This window comes from Hydra viridissima, unplaced genomic scaffold (assembly GCF_058129835.1).
Source record: "Hydra viridissima isolate aposymbiotic clone 2 unplaced genomic scaffold, HvirCarnegie_v1 scaffold_9, whole genome shotgun sequence".
NCBI classification, from domain to species: Eukaryota; Metazoa; Cnidaria; class Hydrozoa; order Anthoathecata; family Hydridae; genus Hydra; species Hydra viridissima.
The window spans coordinates 10,970,001-10,987,772 of NW_028324308.1; the positions used below are offsets into that span (position 1 = coordinate 10,970,001).

General features: G+C 26.7%; 1 protein-coding gene and 1 pseudogene across 4 annotated transcripts in view; both read right to left on the bottom strand.

Annotated features, from left to right (window-relative positions):
- The window catches only part of LOC149883972 (uncharacterized), a 312,658-nt pseudogene that overhangs the window by 198,153 nt on the left and 96,733 nt on the right, over positions 1 to 17,772 (bottom strand). The gene's annotated exons all lie outside the window — the stretch shown is intronic.
- LOC145185451 (1-phosphatidylinositol 4,5-bisphosphate phosphodiesterase beta-4-like) overlaps positions 1 to 17,772 on the bottom strand; it is a 64,897-nt gene that overhangs the window by 26,710 nt on the left and 20,415 nt on the right. For 2 of the 3 annotated variants that reach the window (XM_090097243.1, XM_090097244.1), the window contains exons 12-21: positions 8,710 to 8,794; positions 8,535 to 8,628; positions 4,617 to 5,233; positions 4,007 to 4,151; positions 2,383 to 2,467; positions 2,021 to 2,093; positions 1,501 to 1,552; positions 1,369 to 1,420; positions 1,193 to 1,295; positions 1 to 335 (exon numbers count right to left, since the gene is read on the bottom strand). The exon at positions 1 to 335 is cut by the window's left edge and continues 377 nt beyond it. In XM_090097243.1, coding sequence (XP_089953369.1) covers positions 1 to 335; positions 1,193 to 1,295; positions 1,369 to 1,420; positions 1,501 to 1,552; positions 2,021 to 2,093; positions 2,383 to 2,467; positions 4,007 to 4,151; positions 4,617 to 5,233; positions 8,535 to 8,628; positions 8,710 to 8,794 — 1,641 coding nt within the window. Of the gene's footprint in view, positions 336 to 1,192; positions 1,296 to 1,368; positions 1,421 to 1,500; positions 1,553 to 2,020; positions 2,094 to 2,382; positions 2,468 to 4,006; positions 4,152 to 4,616; positions 5,234 to 8,534; positions 8,629 to 8,709; positions 8,795 to 16,143; positions 16,320 to 17,772 lie in introns of those variants that run through there. The other variant, XM_090097245.1, reaches the window with a different exon arrangement.

Below are 17,772 nucleotides of genomic sequence, written 5' to 3' on the forward strand. Positions count from 1 at the left end.
GAAAACTTGACAAATAAAGTCATTAATGGAAGGAAAAGACCTGTCTCTGAGCGCATAGGTATATGTCTATAACCTGATTTAATGGCATCCAGAGGTAACACTCTTTGTCCTAACAATTTATCTGATTCCTCATATATTGAGAAACGTACAAGAACCAATTCTGGAAAAACAATTTTTTGAAATTTGAAAACATTTTTCTGATAAACAGTATTCATTAGATTTGATTCACTAAGACTGGTTCGCTTCTTTCGTTGCGTATCAACAGACAAACCAAACATGTCTATTTGCACATATGTCATACACTTCTTATCAGAAAGAAACTGACCAGAGATCACCTAAAAAAGTAAAAACATGCGTGAGTGTGTGTTTATATATATATATATATATATATATATATATATATATATATATATATATATATATATATATATATAAATATATATAAATATATGATAATGAACTGAGTTACGTCAACTGTAATTCCAACCATCCACCTAGCATTATCAAAAGACTACCTCGCACTGTTGAATTAAGATTATCTTCAACTTAATCAAATGAACTTATTTTTAAAAATGCTACTCCACCTTACAAAGAGGCTTTAAAATAAGCAGGCTATAAATGTAAACTTAATTATCAACATCAAGTTGCCATGACTAAAAATACTAAACGCAAGCGAAACATATGGTTTAACCCTCCATTCAGCCAGAATGTGGAAATAAAAATAGGAAACCATTTACTTGCATTGTTTGACCTTCACTTTCCGGTAAATCATAGATTACGCGAAATGTAAAATCCATCATTAATTCGCATAATCACAAGATTTTATAAAACCAAAAAAGCATATCAACAAACACCTGCAACTGTATCAACAAAACCGCTTGTCAATTTAAATACTTTTTAATAAGTCCTTTTATTTACAGCTTCTAAATTAACCATGTGTTTTCTTAATAAAAAAAAAAACTAATTTCAACCCAGATTCTTACTAATTGAATCAAAAACAGAGCAACGAATGTAAAAGATAGTAATACGGGTTTCTGTATAATTAGAAAATCAAGAAACAGTCACTAACATCACTTTTTGACTGCATATAAACATTTCACATAAGTTTTGTTTTCAATTTTTTTTTAAGAAAAAAAAAAAACCTTTTAGCATTCATGTTACACAAATTTTCTTATATAAAAAAAAAACAAACCTCAATCTCAGCTGTACATGGAATAATCCCATCAATCGGAAATTCAGTTAATGGATCAAACTTTGCATCGATTTCCCGATATTTTACTGGCTTCAAAAGATATCTAATTATCACATTAAAAGTTATAAGAAATTCAAAAAAATAAATCAGAAAATAATAATTTAAATTTCACCTACCCACTATTAAAATTGGATTCAAACTTTTGCTGATTCAACTGGACAGGCAAATCTAGAAAAACAAGTATGGATAAAGCACAACAAGAAAAAAGAATGCTCCTTGAATATATTTAACAAAAAAAATATAGACACCTGGTGTTTGCAAATTTAAAGCCACCATTTGACATCCAGCATTCCAAAAGACCTAACTCAAATTAAACTTTAAAAATCAATTTTAATGCAATATATTTAAATTAATGAAGAGCTAATTGATACTAAGAAATTACTTTGAAAACCACAACTCATATTTTAACTAAAACAACTACACATATTTTAGATGCAAGTGTCATGTTGACAGAAACTTGCATCTATAGCCACCAAAGCGAAGTTCACTATGTGGCATGACGGCAATAGCCGCAACCTAATTAAAAGTGCTGAGTTAATCAAAATTAAGTTTATTTAAGCAGAAAAAGTAAAACTATACTTCTAATATTCTAAAAATTACAAAAACATATAGTGTTAATTTTCGAACTTCACTTGTTCCTACTGTCCATCAATGTGTTAACTTATCCACACTTTTTTCCAATAAATAAGAAAATAAATAGCTACTCTACAACATCAAACTTTTATAAAAAAAATTTAATGTTATAGAGTATATTCTAAAGTGTTTTACCTGAGGTACATAATTTGTACTCTCTACTCTTGTTGCTTTTGGATATATACGAGAAAACTGTCTTTTATTATATCTGTTACTAAAGTTAAAGAATCTAATGTTTTTATTTAAATTAAAAGCATTAAAATTGCTTTTTGAAAAAAAATTTAAAAACAACCTTTTACTGTTAAAATTATGCAGTAAATATAATGTATTAAAATTATTTCATCTGTTATAACATTATTTTAGTAAAGCATTTCCAGCACTAAACAATGCCCTGCTGAAGGACTATAAGAATGAGTTAATAACTCGATGAAAGCCTTTTTTTTTTAATGCAAAAAAAAAAAATCTAAATTTTAAAATTTGTAATTTGCAAAAGATACAACACAAAATCAATGAGATTTGATCTGCATTGCTGAAGTCCATCTAACTCTGAAAATGATGACACAACATAGTGCTTGTTCTGTTCTAAAATAAGATATTTTGATTCATTAAAACTTTTATTTCATTTTTTCTTTTCTAGATAAATAAAAAAAAAAAAAAAAAAAAAAAAAAAAAAAAAAAAAACTTCTTTATGTAAAAAGCACTACTTTGATTAAAAAATTTACTTTTTTCAAACTGGTTTAAAATCTTTATTTAATCAGGTGACAATTCTTAGGATAAAATTTATCTTGTTACCTGGATGAAATTCTTTCTTTAAACTTAGAGAAGACAAGATTTTTAACTGGTATTAAGCTAACTTGAAACTCTCAATGAATTGAGAATTTACATGACTTGATTACATGAGATGATTGAAAAAGTTTCCTTAATTTTTTTGCTTGAAAAACCTTTAAAAATTTTTAAATATACTTTTCATTCAAAATATTGCCTATTACAACCTGTTACTTTTTTATACTTCTCAGGTAACAGACAGAGTTGATAGCAGTATTTTTTTGGCTTTTGAAACAATTCATTAATTAAACTAACTTTTAATATCCTCATAAGATTTATTAAATCAATTTTTAATATCTTCATAAGAAAGTATTGCTCAGAGAGACCGTCCATAATTAATCAAAACAAGTGGTCATTATGAGAAATGAATGTCTACTGAATACCGCAGATATCTTATTGAAGCACTTCTAATATTTTCTAAAACAGTTTTGCAACACATAGTCAAGCATTATACTGTTGCAAAAACTCTTTCTCGTGCCTTTTGCTGATCATTTTTGTTTCATTGTTTGAACTTATTTTACTATTAGTTGCTAATAAAGTTTCCAATGACAGTCTCTCCAGGTTATAGAAAATCATTATAGACTACTCTCTTTTAATCCAAGCAGATACACAGAATGACTTTGAAGTAATCAATACCTATTGAAGTTAATAGGACAGATTTGTTTTGTTTTGATCAAGTGAATAACATTTCCAACAAATGCTGTTTTGCTGTATCCAAATTCAACACTTTCAACCCAGTTGAAGATATGTAGTTAAAAATTTAACTAAGAATCACTTGTTGATTGTTAATGCTTATGTACTTTCATATCTGTTGATTCCCATCAAGAAGTATATTAATTTTACCCTATTTGTAACATTTGTTAAAAAAATGGAAAAAAACATTTCAGACTCCCAATAACTCCTGTAAGCTAACAGTTGTCAGCATCTTATCTATTAAAAAAATCTTTTCCAGGAAATATCTGCTTGAAAAGCATTTAGTACAAGATAAATTCTTTTAGTTCTCAAAAAAACTTAAATCAACTTTTAGTTATTTATAGAAAAAAAAGTTTAGAAAAAATTTTTTGATAGTCAGCTGCTTAGTTACCTTTGTTAACTAAATAACATGAATGAAAATAATTTAAAACTTGTATTAAATCACTTAAAAAAAATTTTTAGTAATCATTTAATAACTAATAGTATAAATTTTATGTAATGTTAAATTATAAAATATTATGTATAACTGTTGACTAACACTTTAAGGCTGTAACTTTTTGTGATTAAAGCCTAATTTAAGAAAGCACAAAAATATTTCAATACCTTCTGCATATTCAAAACCTTTAAAAGGTTGAGGTTGGATGTAATTGATTATTGAAGAAAGAAGTTGATCAACCTTCACATTTGCTGTATTTGAACTAATGGTATTATCAGAAGGATTGCTAGTTACCAATGGCATATTCAAATTCTGTAAGAACAATTTTTTAACTGAAGCTACAAAAAAAGTTCAGTACAAGAAAATATACAAAAAATTAATATTTTATATAATATTTAATATTTTTTTCTTTAAAGTATAAATAAAGAGTTTAGTTAGTTTCAAGATTTTAGTTACTTAATATTTGTTGTGTTTTACATGTTTGTTGGATTCTACATGATATGCGTTACAATTGAATTTTTAAAATGCAGTTGTTCATTATAAACTTTTTTTTCTTTTCCTTTTTATAATCTTAATAAGTATTGGAAAAAAAAAAAAAAAAAAGCAAAAACACAAACTACGTAAGCAGTATTTTGTTTCCTTTTATGAAAAACATAAATGAAATGTTTTTTTGTGTTTTCTCTAATTTAATTTTCTCATACATGTTACAATTAACAAAAGCTGACACACAAAGACAAACAAACTCAATTTTTTAGGAATAATAATAAATTAACATACCTTTTTCCAGTTAGGATAATTTTCATAGTAGGTATCAGACACTGAAACCTCACTTAATGATCTGCCTTTGGCTTCAACCTTATCCATCTCTGACTGACAATTTAATGGCACCTCAGTATTAGAACGAAGTTTTGGGGTAAAAGAGTCACTACTTTCTTTGAACTCATTTTCCAAAAATTTAACATTTAAATTTAGTTGACCACATTCCTCAGCTGAGGCAATAGAATTTTCTAAACAAGTTATTGTAGTTGCACTATCTAAAGACACAACATCCTCTGAAATCTGACTTAAAACTCCTCGACTATTGAAATCATTATTCATTTTTTTAGATTGTTTAAAATGGGGTCTGGTATCAATCAGAGGTGAATTTTCTGAATCAATCGGCTTGTCTATAGCCTGCATCAAAACCATTTTTTTGTTCAAGTCATTGTATTGTATATTATCACTGTTGTTATTATTTTCTGCGACCTTTAAAATTTCATTTGTATTAATTTTATCAAAACATTCTTCAAACTCATCAAACTCAACTTCTGTTTCCCCTTCCAAATTTAATGAAGCATCAATTGGAATACTTGAAGAACTATTACCAGATAAAAACATTTTTCCTGTCATAATTTCTAAAAATTAAAAAAATCATTATGATCATGTTTTTTATTATGATCATCATGTGAACAGTCAGTTTCCACATCTTTTTTCCACATCTAATTTTACTAATTATATCATTTGTAACAGGTTTAAAGTATTTTCAAGCCCAGAAAAAATTTAAAGTCAGAAATCAAAAATTGAATAAAAATAAGTCTACAAAAGTAAGAAATGTGATTTTTTGCAGTCTCATATTTAACAATCTAGAAGTTATGAGAAAAACTCCTCATAGAAATAATGGTTGATTTAAAGCAAACCACTTGTGCAGTTTGTTTGAGGAAAAAAGGGAATATTCAATATCTTTTAAGAAAGTATTACAATAAGTGCCAAAAAAACTGACAGAGTATATTTGAGTTCAATGCCTACCCAGATGTTTTGTTTTCTTCTTCTACTCTTAAGAGAAGTACCATTTTGCTGGAGTAGTGTTTAAAAAGTATGTATTTTTACAACTCTGAGATACATAATAAATGATAATATATTGTTACTAAGATCTTTTGCACTTCCTTAAGATAAAAAAACATGACTTAATAGATGTCTATTGGTGAATTTAATTCTATAAAAAAAAAAAAGTAAACTTAAATTACATAAGAAAAAAAAAACAACTTGTATTTTTATACTTTAAAATTGCACTTTTAACAATTTGAAGACTAAAATTTGACTCAACAAGAAGATACTACTATGAACAGATAATTAGCAGAAATCACTTGTACTTAACTCTATCAAAAGATTGAAGAAAAATTGTGCATTTATGATGATGAGGCATATTTCAGAGTAAAGAATTTCAAATGCTTTTCCTCAAGTGATTTTGTAATCAATCAGCATGGTTATTTACAGTTACTTCATTTTACTGTGATAATAATACAAAATTAAGTAGAAAAAGAAAACATTGAATGATAGCAGTTCTTTAAAATATCTGCAGATAAATGGGATTTTTTAAAATGAGATTATAAATAAATGGCTTAACATGGTCTTCATTTATTGACTATAAGGCAAGACAAATAATAGAATATTTTACTTTTAGCTTCTTAAGTGTATATAAGAAACAAAGGGATTTTTACTTTTAATTTTTTTGTATAAATATTTTTTTTAAAGGCAGGAATCCTTTAGTTTTAGCTATTATAACTAAAGAGAACAAATCTTAAAAAATTATAAAACAGAATAGTAATACCAAACAGCAAATCACCTCTGTACTTAAATTAACAAAAAATTAGATAAAGAAAAAGATTAACTTTTAAAAGAATCTTGGAACCTCCACTGTTGTGGAGAACATTATAATCAGGATGATGATGTCATTAAAAGAAGAAATTGAATCTAAATATAAAACAGAAAAGGATACTTTTATAAAGGATGATGAAGCTGAACCAATGAACAGTATTTGAGGATGATTCTTCAAAATTTATGAAAATTACTATAGAGAGGCTTATCAAGTTATTTTGATAAATTCTCAATAGAATTCAGAAGATTATGCAGGTCATTGCTTAACAGTGATTTTATATTGTGCCAGAACTATTCAATAAGTTTTTGTCTCTTCGGAATGTTTACTATATAGGCATAATTTTGTCTGCAAAAAATAATGATTCCCAATAACTGAACTATATGTATTTGACTATTATACTTTCTATGCAATAGAGTGGTTCCAATCCAGAAAATCTTGAATAACAACCCCAACCCATCAAGTCTTTTCCACCACCATCTTTACAATTCCTGTAGTACACATTGGCAAATAATATATTTAACAGAGGTCAGCAAATTCAAAGTAATTGTAAATTTGTTTGATAAAAACACCTGAATTTTACACTGACAGTTAAAAAGCGTTTTACAATGGCTAATGTAGAAGATATATCAGATGTGAATTGAAATTTGAGTCTGGATAATGTTAGCTACCACCTAGTATCTGACCTAAAGTGTGCTACCAACATCTTTGGTCTATTTTCTCATTCTTGTAAACATGCCCAGTGTAAGGGTGAATTTTCCTTAGAAGTAGGATCTCTAAGAACTTTAAGCTCTCTTAATGAATGGTACAATTTATGTTTTCAAAATGAATAAAACCCATCACATAAAAAAATTCTCAACTAGGTTATTTAAATCAAAAATCCTGAAGTTGAAATTCTTCACTCCAGTGTTCCACCCCCAGTACTTTTTCTTGTAAGAATGTGTAGGAGACTTCTCCTAGATCATTAGCCTCTATCTACAATTGGCTTCAGATATACAATATACACTATTTTGAGGTTATCATGGGATAAGTTTTGTAGAAACCAATCCAAGTAAACTATTGGGAACAAAGGATATGTTAGTAATTTATTTATTAGATCTAGTGCACTGTGATAGAAATTTTCAAAAGTTATAAAGCTCACCTTAATAAAATTGAGAACAAATGCTTAATCTTTTCTTGAAGAGTTTAAATGACCATTTTTAACCTGCAGCATTACACATAAACAAATGTAAACACAAAAACAAATTTAAACACAGAGCTCAAAGCTACGTAACTTTCACTCATTTTCTCCTGTTTGTGCAGATGAATTACTGTGTTTGAGATCCTGTGGTGATCACTCAGGAGGGACTGTTGCACAGCAACCTCAAAGTAAGTTGGACTTGGTATTAGCAAAGGATTAGGTACTATGTTTATAGTAAGCAATTGAAATCTGTATTTACTATTTTTTGCATGAACAAATACATACTGTAAATATAAATATATGTAAATAAATCCCATAAAACATCATATTCTTGTTGGTATTATCACCAATACAGGGGATAAAGTCAGTAAAATCCATTTTTGTAAAATCTCATTTCTGACTTTAGATTCTTTCTGTACTTGAAAATAACCTATAATTAATTATATAAAAATAAAATGGTGAAAAGAAGTTGAAACTGGTGTATATGGCACACAGTGTGCAGCTACATAGATGGTTGTGAATACTGAACAAGTATTTATCTAGACCAGCATCATTATGACAGATTTTATTACATTTATATCTTTAAAAAGATCATTTTCAAATTCATAGTTTTATAATCTTCCAACATCTTTTTGCATTCTTGAAAGAAAGCTTTTGAAAATTAATTACAAATTATATGAAAACAAATTAAAGATCCATATAAGAATATTGGAGATTTTCATTCAACCAAAAGGAGCAGAATTATCAAATATGCAGCATTAATTATAAGAAAATATAGCAGAAATATGTAGAAACATTGATATTTCTGCTAAAAATTTGTATATTAGAGAATATTTAAAATTAAACAAAATGTTTTTTCATCAACAAATTTTTTATTACTTACGTGAGCTATCGTCATTTGTTGCAAGTTTTTTATTTTTAATTATTACTTTATATTTTAGCTGTTCAGGAGATGGCAATTCAACATCCGGTTCAAGCTGAAAAAAACAAACACTGAAATATTAAAAGGAGTTATAAAACTTTATCATTAAAATAGTTAAAAAAAAACAAAAACTTACTGGATATGATTCTAAAGGTTTATCAAGCAGCAATGGTCCCAAAACTCTGATACATATTTCTGCCATAATTCTTTGCTGTTGGAGGCTAGTTAAAACACAATTGTAAAAGATTTTTAAATGGTTTAGTTTAATTTTAATCAAATTATTTTTTAACAAACTCTTCTTTAAATAAAGTGGTTCAGTGAAAAAATTTTTTTTATAAAAACAGAATATGATTGTTCCCTGTTTCATATATTTTTTGAAAAGCTAGTTTTTTAACTGCTATATGAATACTTAGAGCCTTTCAAGATTGTTGATTTAAAACTTAGTTCATGTTTAAATCATGTTCTTTTGTAATAGTAGAGAGCACTAAAAATTTTGTTTTTTAGCCTTTTTTAAGTTTATTCTTTATTGTTGCTAGAAACAAGAGTCCAAAACAGAAATTCATTCATTTTCAGCTTTCATTATATGCTTGTTTCTGAAAAGAAAACTTGTGACTATTATTCTTTTTTTAATATATTTTTCAGTTCTGATCATTTTTTTTTTAAAAAAAACATACAAACTGAAAAAAACAAAACAAAACAAAAATCTACTTCACTTTATTTTAAATAAAAATGATTCATCTTTAGAATATATAACATACTAAAAGGAAAAATTAACATTGATATTTTTTAAGTAAATGTGCTTATTTCTAGGACAAGGTATTTGTAAATGTACCATGCTAAATGTTTACATGCTTAGATCTATGAAACAAAAAAAGAAAAAATTTATAAACAATGGCTTTTTAAGCTTTATTAGCTTTTATAAGCCTCATTCCAAATTTCATGCTTTTCTAAATGTGCTAAATATAAGTTATTACTAGCATATTCATATTAAAACTAAGCACATAAAATTAATTATGCAAATAAAAATACCAACAGTTCATCATATCTAAAAATTATTTCATTTCAGGTTTTTTTAAACTTCTTTTTTTTTGTAATTTAATCAACTTCTTTAGACTTCATTTACAAGGAAAAATTTAATTAAAAATATTGAAAAAGCTTTTTGATTTTAAAAACATTTATGATTTGCAAAAAAAACATTTGTGTTACTACATTAAGTGCATATTAAAAAGAAATTAACCTGTCTATGAGATTTAGGTTTTTTTAATTGTTTGATACACCCATATTATTATTTAGCATTTGTAACTTGTAACTATTTTAAAATATTTTTTCATTTAAACTTCTTTTAAAATATTTATTTAATTTTTAGTTGCAAAAAAGTTTTCAATTTTCTTTTTTAAACTTGTTTGTCTAATTTTACATTAAAATATTTTATGGTGAAAACCATTTTGTATACTAGATTTTGTATACACATTTTGACACCTTACATTACTTGTAAATGACAGATAATTTTAAATGGAGAAAATTTTGAAAATGGAAGTTCAAAACCACAAACAAAACCTTTGAAACTACTAATTGAATTTCTTTAAAAAATGTGCTCTAACACCATTTGTATAACTTATTGCAAAGCATTCTTCTTAACAAAAAGTTTACAGATTATTTTTGTACAGCGAGTACATCATGCAAAGTTTTTAAATACAAAATAAGTTAGAAAAAATTCAACCAACAAAGTTGCAAAAAAACCTTTTTTCAAGTTGCACATCCATACTCAGTTATAATGCAGTTGATTTTGCATTCCATTCAGTATGAAACAAGTCTTACATACTAGTTCAGCATGATCATTAAGCTGAAATTTAGGTCATAATATTTTCTTAATTTCAAAATGTTATAGTTTAAAAAAGTTAAAAAACTGTATGAGAATTTTTTAGAGAGGTTTTTGGATTAATAATTTGTAATGAATCTGCTCAAGTACATCAGTGTTGAGTTGTATGAAGTTGGAGACTCAAAATTTTGTACTTTTTATTTATCAAAATGGTTTAAACTTTTCTTATAGGAAGATTAAGATCTTGTTACATGTTTATGATCCCATGCTTATGATATGATCCTATGTTTATGATCCTATGTTAGATCTTGTGGTAGGGAATCCATAAAGTGTTAATTTCAAGACAAAAACATTTTAGTAAAAATTCAATTCGATAAAAAGGTTTGATTTAATAAAAATAAAATTATTTAATAAAAATAGACCATTTAATGCAAGTATGTAAAATAATAAATATTTTTTCATTTAATCATAATCTGTATTAATTGTATTGAATTAAACTGATAAAACAGTTTTTTTTTTTTATAGTTTGACTTTTTTTTAATGGTAATAAAAAAAAATAAATGAGTTACTATACATATTTATGGTATAAACTTGCCTGTGAGGTGCTGCATGTATTTAATCAAATTAAAACAAATAAAAGTAACTAAAGTACTAATTTTCCTTAACTGCATCAACCTTGTTTTTAAAGAAGAAATATTAAATTTTACAAATATATGTAGCATCACACATGTAAGTTTACACCACAATTATTTATAGTAAGACACATGTAAATGACATTGTTGGGTTCAAAGTATTTCTTACTTTTTTTTTTTTTTTTTTGCCATAAAAGTAGTCAATTAAAAAAAAAGAAAAAAAAATTGTTTTATTGTTTTAAACCAATATAATGAATACAGATTATGATTAAATGTTAAATATTTATTATTTCACATATTTGCATTTAAATAGTTTATTTTTATTAAATAGTTTTTTTTTTATTAATTTAGAATACCTTTATCAAATTGAACTGTGATTTAAAAATCTTGAATGATGATGATTCATCTTTTTGACAGTCTTTTTAGTGAAAAAAAAAATCACCAAAACTAATCAAATTTAAATTTCACTAATTGTTTTATACTATTTGAATTATACTAATGAAGGAACTATATTAACAACTTCATGAACAATCCAAGGTTGAATGTCCAAGGTTGAATATCCAAGGTTGAATATCCAAGATTGAATATCCAAGATTGAATGTTAAACAGCTATTGGGCTAACTCTTATAACAAATTGACGTAAAAAGTAAAAGACCTTATTTCAGGATTAAACTTTTTACACACAGTATGAAACATAAAATTTCTTTATAGCTATAATGAATTCCCTTATACTTAGCAAGGAGTACCAGAAAATTACAATCTATTCTTGCTTCAAAAGACATTTATTTTCCTACAACCAACAATTTACTTGGAGCTATAAAAAAAAAAAAAAAAAAAAAAAAAAACTAAGTAAAACTTCTTCACTGATTATGAGGTAAGAAGCAGGACCACTTGGCAAACCAATCATAAGAAGACTTGATGAACCTATCACAAAACACAAGAGGGTGGCTTCTTTATAAAAAAAAAAAAAAAAAAGAGAGAACTTGACTAAAATAAAAGTATGTTGCAATCCAGGTGATAATATTCATAAATGCGCAGCTAGCACACATACATTTGGCCAACGTCGGCACAACGTCGGAAGCGTTAGTTTATTTTAAAATAAACCACCTAGCAGGCACACAATGTTGAAACAACATCGAAATAACATTATGTGCCTGCTGGGCAACGCTTCTGACATTGCGCTGACATTGGCCCAATGTATATGTGCTAGCTGTGTATCTACAACTGGATCACAAAGTGTTACGTTTTCTTCTGAATAACTAGTTTTAGCTACATGCACTATATATGAACTCCTATATACAAAGAAAGTATGTTATTTTTACATTCTCAGATCATTATAATCTTTTGTGTAGTTTCTCAACCTCCGAAGTTATGCAGAGGTGTTTCAAATTTGCACAGTCAGATCATTTAAAATGAATTGTATATTTTCATAACAAAAGAGGGTATTTGATTGGATATTGGAAGACCTTTTAAATGACTAGTTTCTGAAATCATTAGATTTTTTTGTGGTAGTTAACTTTTATCTGCATATGCATCTTTGTTAATACCTTTCTAAAGAATTTTACCACATAAGAATTATGCTAACTCCAGGTTTGTTTGAATACTGTATATACCGGTGTAAGTCTAGCCATTTCAAAAGTTAACTATCAACTTTTAACTGAAACAAGTAGTCTATTTAGTTGTTTGTGATACAGCATGTCTAATTTCCTAAGATAATCATGCTAAAAATTGAGAATATTTAAATGAGTTTAATCAAAAAATAGTTAATGAGTTGTTGTAATTGACAGGATGTTTTCACTAACAGAATGTTATCACAAGAATTGTTTTCTGCAAATATCTGCTCAGCTCAGGTATGTAAAGTAGAAACTCATTTGATTACAGATTCCTTTCTGAACCAATCCTTTCGAACCAAATCACCCCGATATTTTACCCATACCATATGCTGTTGCTCACAAACAGATCTCTGTTTTTCTAAGCTGAATAAAGCTTTTTTTTATAATCTTTCAAAAATTTCACTATATCACAGATATCAGCAACTCTCAGTTCTTTTCTATTTATCTTAATGTTATTCTTAACACACAAGCAAAATTTCATTTCATCCTTGTTTGTTGGAAGTAGTAAACAATTTTTTTACTGGGAAACTGCAGATTTTAATGTCTCTGCTGGCAGTTTCATACTGTTCGGTATATTCCAATCAAACTGAACCTAACTCTAATAAAAAATATAGTTAGATAATGTCTTCATAAACCAATTTGACATTGTACAAAAAGTTTCAAATTTATTGCTTGATCTGAATTAGTTCTAAAGTGCTTGGGCAAGATGAGGACAGATCATAAACTCATTGAAACTTTACAAGAACACCACCTAAGTAATCTTAAAGTTTCCAAACTATTATGCAATCTTTTTAAGATGGCCCTTTATTACACTACCATAATTACTAGAAGATAAAATCAAATAATGAAAACTTACACTTATGAAGTTCTTGATTCATTCACTCTGAGTTTAATTGAGATTTATTAAATCAGTAATAGATAGCTCCATCAATTCATTTCTAATTGTCTCTCCATGGAAAAAAATATATTTCAATAAGAGAATTTGTTAGATTAAATACATTAAACTGTCTTTTCAATTCAAAAGTAACTAGGTATAGGTTAGATTTCCAATCCATTTTAGCACAATTATACTTTGTTCACTCTTTTAAAGAAAGATATATTTTGATATATATAAAAATATATAAGTATAACAATGTGGACCAGAGGGTCAACTGTGTTGCATAATGAAAATCAATTTCAGTTGCTTAGACTAGTAAAATAACCACAAAATTTTTAAATATATGTATTTGTTTACTATATAATATAAATCAGTGTAAAATCATTTTAACTCATTTTTAAAGTCAATAATTTTGAAGTTGATAACAGCAGCTTGTAGTCTCCATGAGACTTGTTATCTATACTTCATTTACATGTTTGTCAGGTGGGCTTGAGCAACTATGTCTTGTAAGTTAAGAACTATTAAAGGTTTTAATCAAGCTCTTTTCCAAAAAAATCGTCTTTTAATGAAAGTTTCTCAAGTTTCAGATTTTTTCCTTTGAAATTTATCAATGCTTTTAAAAAATTTGTATTGTTGCCACCCCTTCCAAATCCATGATTTTCTCTCTTTATCATAAAGCACTCTTTTAATTATTGTTCAAATCCATCCCATTTAATAGATATACTGTTATCTTACCAATTGTACCATGTTAGCATAGCTTTTGGACTTTATTAAAATATATAAGGCACTTGTTCACAATAGTATTCTTTTATGGAAGATCTGACTAATACATTTTTAGTAAACTCCTCATAACAGGTATGAAGGATTAACTCAAAGGTTTCCTGTTTTTAGTGTACCCATAACACTGCTCCACAAGCATGGAATATCTCAGTCAATATCCTCATTAGGCTCTCCTTTTTTGTCTACAGCTTTAAAAAACTGCTAGAACAATCCCAACTTAATGTGTAAAAAAAAGTAATAAGAAACTATTAGGTTTAACAAGTACACCAGTTTGACTGAATGTCTTAACTGTGAGCATTCTAAATATTCTAAAGATCAATTTTCCATCCATTAGATCAAGTCAAATAAGAGTTAGTATAAGGTTTACAGCCTCATAAGATTCCTTTCCTCTCCTTCTATTAGCTAGAGGTATTTTGAGATATTTGTTTCAACTTTAATACTTGATGAGTATTTTTCAAAATTGCTCATAAGAGCTAGTTTTGCCAATAAGCAATCTATATCACTACAATACACCAAAAAACTGTCATCACCTTTCTTGAAGTAAACCTGGTATTCTTTGTCTCTCTTTCTGTTTACCAAAATCCTTGTTGTTTTTTCAGAACACCAGAGTACTTCAACATTGATGCTGCCTTGTCTTAAGAATTGTCTTAAGAGAAATCTTACTTCTTTATGAATAAATCCAACTAATTCTGATTTTCAAATATACTCTTTATTGTGTTTATAACTTTATGAATAAATCCAACTGATATTGACTGATTTTCTAATATACTCTTTATTATGTTAGAATCAAAAATTATTTTGTTTTCTTTAACAAAATTTAATTTTGGAGTTCAATAATATTACTCTGATTGCTGTGGGCAAATTTGGGAAATTAATGTAAGATGAGCTTTTTTTGTAAATCCTAATACAATATTTAACTAGCACCAATCATACATATGGTCTCTTTGCTCTCTACATATGGTAATATACATAATGAAATTGAAAAAGCTTTGTACATACAAATAACTTTTAAAATAATGAATTGATGTAAAAGTATGTAGCTCCTAACCCTCTTTAAAACTTGGAGAGCACCTCTGCATCTAAAAGTGTCCCCAAAAATTGTTTTTATCCAAAAACCAAATTTCTAGGCCTTAAAAACCTATAAATACTGAATTAAAATCTTGTCACAATATATTCATCCTAATTCAAAAAGAGAGCAAGACCAAAACCTTTAGGAAACCAAACAAAAGCTTGTTTTTCAATGATTACAACATAAATGTGCTGACATCTGCTTATTGAGATTTTTCATGAAATACAAATTTTATTTCACACTAAAAATGAATTTTTTTGTTACCTTTCTTTAAACAAAAAATAAATTTGTTTGCATTGAAAATGAAATTATTTTTTAATACGTTTTTTGTATTTGAAACTTAAGCTAAATAAGAGTTCTGACAAAAAGTATTAAATTTATGATCTTTTCAATAGAATATCTACAAAATCCAACTTTTACACCTTTCATTTCCCCAGCATTTTTGAAAGATTTTGAGCTTTATTCTATTATTAAAAAAAAAACCTTTTGAAAATACTTTTTCTTTATCAAATGACCAACTGTTAACATGAAAGCAAAACAATCATCTTGTTAAAAGGTCTGTATGCAAACAACTGGGAGACGATACATTTAAAACTGACTGAAACTTAGCAAAACAACATAAAAAAAAATTCCTATTTTAAAATGTTATCAGCAATAAAAAGTGCTTACATTTTGGCCTATGTAATCAAACAACCTCATTGTTAGCATTGTTTTCATTATTTGATTTTAGTTCCTGCAATAGTTATATTTATCTATAATTTTTATATTAAAGTTGCTTACCTTGTATTTTAAATTGAGCTTTTAGTTCCTCATATGCAACATGACGATTCATTAACAACCTCATCAGTACGAATCTCTACTTCATAAGCAATCTTGGCAATTAAAAAGCATGATTGACATTTGAACTTTTTTAATTGCTCAATACCTGTGTCCTGGATGGGTGTGCCATTATATTTCTTAATATAAAAATGTTAATTTTTCATCAGAACTATTTAAAAGTGTTTAGCAGAAAAATCCTCATAAAAATGTTTATGCTGCAGTTTCACAACACAAAATACGGAAAGTTACTGATGTTCCTTACAGTTTTTATGAGTTCCAGTTTTTAATTATTGTTATTATGCAGACTTCATCAAATAAAAATGTTATTTCTTTGGTTACTTCCTTCTTGTCTTATTACAGGTAAACAAAAAGTTTAATCTGTTAATGATTAGATAAGTATGTTTTTAAATTTCATTAATTGGTAGAAAAAAATAAAAACAAATGAACTTATTAGAAAATGTTTATTAGAACCCTTTGATTAAGTAAAATAATTTATATAGCAATAATACATCTACAAAGTCAATATGAATGATTAAGGAAATATCACATAGTTATTTTTCCAGCAACTGATGATTATAATATTATGAACAGCATTAAAAACTTTTTACTGAGTTAAAGCAAACTATGACAGGTTTAATAAAGCAAATTATTACAGGTGTTTTTCTATTTATAAAATCATGAAACATTTAAAGCAAATCAAGCATATTGTATTAAAAGAAATGTTAAACTATTGTTTAGATCAGGATTTTTTAGCACTTTCACTTTAAGTGAAACCAATAAATGAAAATAACAACCATAGCTTCTATATTTTAAATCAGCATCAATACTAGAATGCTGAATAGCAAATTTTTTTTGTGCTTTCTGTACTTTGTCACAACTTTATTATTTTGTCATTCTTCAACGATCAATGGAATATTGTTCTAGTAAAAAAGGACTTTTTTGTTATATTCAAAATACAATCTGCTGATCAGAGGAACAATTTGGTTATTTAAAACGAAATTACTTCCATAACTTGCAATTAAGTATTTGGTTTTTTAAAGTAAAAAATATATATAAAAGCTCATTAAATCATATGCTACATTTACATCATATATTATTGGCTTTACTCTAAATCACGACAATCTTATTTAAATACTGTCCTTGCTTAGCTTGCGTTCCTAAAAATAGTGCTAACAGTTTTGTTTACAGGGAATTCAATTATCCTGTTTTTTTTTTTAAAAAAAAAAAAAAAAGAAAAAAGGGATTTTTTTACCAAACCACTCTTTCAAGAAAACACATAACTAAACAAATGCTTAAATGTCCTTTTTATTAGGTATAAAAAATGTTAAGCTTTCTGATTGTTAACAAAATATTGTTAAAGAAACTATAATCCAACTTTTTCAATTCTTGTTTTCTATTTACTTTAAAATTACTAAAAAATTAAATGCAGTTTCCTATTTTATTAAAAAAAAATGATACCATCTAATTTAACCCCAAAAATGAAATCATATCAGTGAAAATATGGTTTCATGAATCAAAAGATCAGGTAGAGAGAAGGTTGAAAAACTGTGGCAATATAACAACTTGGCTGTTAACTTTAGACAACTGAAA